Source organism: Siniperca chuatsi, linkage group LG23 (genome assembly GCF_020085105.1).
Source record: "Siniperca chuatsi isolate FFG_IHB_CAS linkage group LG23, ASM2008510v1, whole genome shotgun sequence".
NCBI classification, from domain to species: Eukaryota; Metazoa; Chordata; class Actinopteri; order Centrarchiformes; family Sinipercidae; genus Siniperca; species Siniperca chuatsi.
Window position 1 is genome coordinate 13,126,176 of NC_058064.1, and position 6,000 is coordinate 13,132,175.

The 6,000-nt window shown below is 41.0% G+C and overlaps 1 protein-coding gene across 16 annotated transcripts in view; it reads left to right on the forward strand.

Annotated features, from left to right (window-relative positions):
* tfec (transcription factor EC) overlaps positions 1 to 5,549 on the forward strand; it is a 52,379-nt gene extending 46,830 nt beyond the window's left edge. For 13 of the 16 annotated variants that reach the window (XM_044185732.1, XM_044185731.1, XM_044185734.1 and 10 more), the window contains 5 exons: positions 282 to 402; positions 1,471 to 1,527; positions 1,656 to 1,731; positions 2,634 to 2,781; positions 4,272 to 5,549. In XM_044185732.1, the coding sequence (XP_044041667.1) occupies positions 282 to 402; positions 1,471 to 1,527; positions 1,656 to 1,731; positions 2,634 to 2,781; positions 4,272 to 4,751 (882 nt within the window). In that variant the 3' untranslated portion in view covers positions 4,752 to 5,549. The remainder of the gene's footprint in view (positions 1 to 281; positions 403 to 1,470; positions 1,528 to 1,655; positions 1,732 to 2,633; positions 2,782 to 4,271) is intronic. The other 3 variants (XM_044185733.1, XM_044185735.1, XM_044185743.1) reach the window with 1 other exon arrangement.
* Positions 5,550 to 6,000: the final 451 nt, after the last annotated feature.

A 6,000-nucleotide genomic window follows, 5' to 3' on the forward strand; every position in this document is an offset into this window, starting at 1 on the left:
TCATGTGGATACTACAACTCCCTGCTGGGAAGTCCAAAGCCAGAGGCCTGGGGGCTGACAACCTTCTCTGCAAGGCTCTGATTGCTCCACTCGCCTCTTGCCATTGTTGTCAATGCTAAACAAAGCCACACAGCAGCTAAAAACAACTATTTGTGTTATGGCTTTTGTTAAACGTGATAAAGGCACGTGTGTTTATATGCGTGTGAAATTAAGATGTTTTTGCATGCTTCCCCTGTGACTGACCTTTTCTCTTTCTTTCTCTCCCTCTCTCCCCTTCCTAGGTGTCCCTCAGTGGCAGCATGCTGGACGTCTATGGGGGTGAACAAGGTATGAACGCCCCTAATGGTGGAATGAGTCCCACATCTAACCCCACAAAGCTCACTGTAAAAAGGGAATACACAGGTATGAACTCATACCATAGCATTTGATCAAACAACTAACCAATTAATGAGTTATTACATGCTCACTTTGCTGTAAAAGATAAAATCACACAATATCTGGTTGTCAGATAAAGACATTTTAGGTAATTAAAACAAAGAATAAGGCATATTTCTCTTAAACAATAATTAATTCTCAATTTAAGCTCTGGGTGGGTGCTAAGAAGAACAGAGTATACCTGCGTTAGCTAAAAAAGGCTACGTGTTGTGTGTCTGTTCCTGCTAAATTCAAGTCCAATTACGTGTGTCAGGCAAACACACAAATGTTAAGCTGATCTGTGTCCAGTGTTTGACAAACACAGTCCTGCATGTCATTGGTTCTGTTAATAGGCCGTAGAAACGTGTAGACCTTTCGTCACAGTGCAAAAAACCCCATAACAACAGAGGGCCCTTTAAGACATTTCTTATTAATGTCATGCATCAAGCAAAGAAGCCTAATTGATTTAGGAAACAGAAATGATGCCTGAAGAACCCTTCACTCTCAACGGGCAAATAAGTAAATTGCCATCTGTTTCATTTGAGTGTGGGCGGAGAGGACAATGGGCTGTTAGACAGAGTTTAAATTGTCTTGATTGAATCAACAGAGACAAATTGGGAAATCCAATCTCAGGTCCCCAATTATGTAATTTGGAAGAATGTGAATACAAATATGGATGCACTGGCATTTTTGTCCCTCTCCAGAACATTTTAGTGAATTTGCTAAACTGTCTTAATTAAGGAGCAAGTCGTTTAAAAGTGAGCACCATTTTCTTTTCCATAATAAGCTTCAGAAATGCTGGAGAGGATAAATTGGGCTCTTCGTGCGTTGTGTGTGTGTGTGTGTGTGTGTGTGTGTGTGTGTGTGTGTGTGTGGTGTGGATGCATGGAAACTCCACATTCTGCCTGACCCCAGCACTGAACTCCATCAAAATAGCTGATTGTGTGTCTCCTGACTGGACCTTTTGTGGTGTTTTGTGTTCGTTGTCTTTCAGTTTCAAAATTAGTGTGCATTGCTAATCAATTCGTTCCCCTCTGTGATTTTTTTTTTTGACAGAACACGACACAAGGGTGATGGCCAAAGAGAGACAGAAAAAAGACAACCATAATTTGAGTAAGTGTCTCTCGCTGCCTTTCAACTCGCTCACAGTTTATCATCTGAAAATTTGTTATGGCTAGCCTTTAGCACGGCAGCTGACAGTGCCCTAATCATCTCGTGCTCTTTTGTTTGTTCTTGCATAGTTGAAAGAAGGCGAAGATACAACATCAACTACAGGATTAAGGAGCTGGGGACACTCATACCAAAGTCGAATGACCCGTAAGTTGCAACGCCTAAATATATTTGTTGAAACAATGCCACTGAAGCAACTGCAAGACCTTGTCTGACGGGGAAGCATATTAAATTCGAAGCACAAAGACACTAAACGTTGTTCATTGAATTCAAATGAGTACTCAAGCACATTTCAGTCATATTTCAAGGGTGCACTTGAACTTCCATTGAAGTCTACGCTCCAAGAGCTGTACATCCTCTCACTGGGTCCCAGCAGTTCAGCTCAAAGCATGAATGATGAGGAAAGGGTCGAATGCAAAGAAGCAGGCCACACCATTTGAATCAAAGTTTGAAGCACAATTGGAACATAGAGATGGAGTATGGAGCTGAACTGAAATCCACCGGCCATCTTTCGCAATTGAACTTTGTTTCAAATTTAAATGGAAGGTTAGCGTTGTCGTCGTGCCATTAACACGGGATAAAAGAGATTATTAGCACTGATCAGACCAACGTCTCACTCCTGTGGAAAAGGACAATTTTACTAAAGCTCCCCTTTCCTTTTTAAAAAAGCAATAATATCTGCAAAAGAATGACTTGCACTCTTGCACCTCAAGTCCAATGCTCCATTTCCCCCCCGTCTTCCTACTTAGCTCATTTTCCCTCACCTATTTTTACTCAAGGATTAATTTTACCGAACAAGGAGGTACGAGAATGGACTTTCCACATAGCTACTTAACTATTCTATTAAAATTCCCATTCAATGTCTCCATGTAATGTCCAAGGATGAATAATTGCCCCATGTAAATCACCATTTCTTATTCATATCATAAAAAGGGGAAAAAACCTCTGTGTTAAAACTTTTCCCCCTGTTTTTTTATTGCAGAGGATATTCTGTCGACATCAGGGGGTTCTGTGTAAAAGGTTATCTTTAACATTTCTTCTGTCTGCAGTGACATGCGCTGGAACAAAGGCACTATCCTGAAGGCCTCAGTGGAGTACATAAGGTGGCTGCAGAAGGAGCAGCAGCACGCTCGGGAGCTCGAGAGCCGTCAGAAGAAGCTGGAGCAAGCGAACAGGAGACTGCTGCTGAGGATCCAGGTAATAAAAGATAACAGTCTAAATGTGTTTGTTTTTGTGGTATACACGGTGATAAAACACTGATAAATCACATTAATACTGAGAAAAAGTGACTAAAGTAGTGCTTATGAGGAGTCAACTCATAAATCTATATCTTTATTTCTTTAAAACAAGTAAAATATTATTATTAAAATATTATAAATATTGTTTATTCTTAAAAAGTAAACACAAAAGCACAATCTGAGTTGAGATGTCAGTGCACTTCTTTTTGCTGCAGTTTCATTTGTGTAAACTCGTGACAACTAGGCAGAGTAAGGCCTACAAATTAAGATTATTTCACATTTTAAGACTCAATATTAGATTAAATGATTTTCATTGGATATTATTTGCAAGACAACACAGTTACAAGTTTTGAACTACAACTGTTTATAAGCTTGGTAATAAACAATGTTAGATTGACTATGAGATACTTAAAAATGACAAAAATATAGCCTTAAACTTGATGTCTTCCCATGTTCCTCTAACACAAAACCATTGTTGCTCCTAATAAATTTTAACACACTCCTTAACACAAAGGATTGGCCAATCAAATCACTAATGTCCCTTTAATGTCTTAGCACTTAGTCCCAGTGCAGGATCCAAGTAAACTCCCATTTTCACATTATTGATTTATTTAAAAACAGCCTCCTCCAGGCATCTAACAGGTCTGTTTCATTATGCCAAAGATCAGTTTGGAAAAGACAGAGGGCTCACGCTGTTAACCCCACCTGACTCAATCATCCCGAGGTACTTCTCACCTCTGCTAATTTCCACCTCAAAGCTTTACGACCCTACAACGTAAACTAATTTCCACCTCCAAAGCTTTACGACCCCAAAACCTAAACTAGACAACCATTACCTGATGTTGAGTAATGAGTAAGACAATAACCCCAGCTCTTTCAGTGGGAAAAAAAATCAGGTCAGAAATAGATGATGAGCACTAATAGAAAAGATGCTTATTGACACATGCATGCACAGGAGGGCTGCGTGTACACCTGCACACTTTACGCACACACAGATTGTGGTTTATCTGAGTTTACTCATGATGGGAAGAACACAAAATCATTTTCTTCAAAGATGACAAAACTATCCAGGAAACTCTGACCACCACTGATGATAAAAGGACAGTTAACAAAGGTCAAACAGGGCTTTGTGATGACACTGATAGGCGATTAGTGCTGATCATGTACTCTGTGATAAGAATGTGTGTCAACATCTAAACTCCCCAAGTGCAGCTCACTCCAACCTAACCTCAGTATGTGGAGGAGATGTGGAGAAGGTGTGGTGGTGATTGTTAATCCACGCTATAGTGTCATGGTAAATCAGCTCATATTTGAGACATTCACACATTTTTAGGTATTTATTCAGATATTATCTAGACATGCAATGTGAGTGTTGAGGTAATTTTCTCAACAACACATCAGAAACAGATACCATCTTTAACTCATGGTTTCTTTTCCTTTGTTTTCCAGGAGCTTGAGATACAGGCACGAGCACATGGTCTCCCAAACATGGCTACGGCCTTGGGGACAGCTGAACTATCCTCCCATCTACTCAAACAACAACAGCAGCAACAGCAGCAACAGCAGCAGTCGTCTCCCCAGACCCAGCATTCCCAGCAGCCGCCCCTCTACCAGGAGGACCCCAACAGCGACTACCTCCAGAGGATAGCCGTGGTCCCTGGCATGCCATCCAACCCCGCTGCCGGCGGGCCGCAGGATCACATCTCCGGCGCCGACGGCTGCACCGCGTTCTCCGATCCGCTGTCCCACTTCACAGACTTCTTCAGTGCTACCCTCAAGGAGGAGCATCGGCTGGATGAGATCCTGATGGATGACCCGCTCTCGCCCTTCGGCACCGACCCGCTCCTCTCGGCCGGCTCGCCTGGAGCAGCGTCCAAGGACAGCAGCCGCAGGAGCAGCTTCAGCTCTGCTGAGGGTGACGACCTATAAGGGTGCCCTCTTCAGTTACACACTCTTGTTATCTCCTCATGACAACACGGTTGTAATCCCCAGTGGTAAAGGGCATACACAGAGCCTTCAAAAGACTGATGGCTCCGGGCATACAATAATGACCACTCACAGGGTTGCACGTAATTTAAATGACAGCTAACACACCTGACAGTGCCCCTCAAAGTGTCACCTGTAAATAAAGTGTGTAGTTCTTGTTTAAGCAGGTAGGTGTTAGTGCTCGATTGGCCCAAAAGCTTGCATTCTTCAAAGCTCAGTGGGACCAGGAACAGCTCATGGACCTCCTGCTCCTCCACCTGCTCTTTTTAACTTTTCTATAGACAATCAATATGTTTCTCTGCCTCCCGGACAGAGCAGAAACAGACTCACAAGAAAAAGGGAGACATTTATCAGCCTTCAAGTACATTATGTAAATGACCATGTCTACTGTTTTTTTGTTTTGTTTTTTTTGGGGGGGGGGGCACTGTGGTAGCTGTACACTGTAACATATGCAAAATAATCACTGAAAACCTGCCAAAACTGTCCTTTTTTACTACTTCACAAAAGGATGTGATGTGCCTTATTCAAACTCCCAGTTTTGTCTTTAAAAAGATATGAACATGTAACTGATGTTCTCACCACAATGCCTAACATGTCTCTGGTCTTGTGTTTATGTATTTATATATGTTTTAATCCATGTATTCATAAAAAAAGATATATATTATTATCTAACATGTTACCTTTTTTATTCTTAGTAGGGGTCGGAAAAATATAATAAACCCCTTTTTTTGATATACCTTATTTTGGCTTCTTGTTGTCATCTCACAGAAGACATTACTACACCCTCAAACAATACTACTACTACTACAATACTACTTTACCTACAGTTCTATTCCTAAATGCTACATAAACTCTCTTAAACATGATAAAATAATAATAATGCATTTCTAGAATTCTAAAGTCTTTTGCATTTTACTTTTAATGAAAGACTTATGTTAACCACTATCTTTGACAAAATACGAGAATTTATCATAATTTGTTCTTCAATTGAGTACAAATCAGAAAGATCTCACCTCTAATCCCTCATTCATAACTCTGCTCTGTTATTAAGTGTACAGGAAGCTCAACAGATCAGGGGCATGATGGTAGATACGTGAATGCAAAATGATCTTGCTGGACAATAACAGGACTAAAAGTGTGAACAAAGCCTGAAAAGTTTCATAGTAGAAGGTGAAGGGCTGGCTTACAAGGT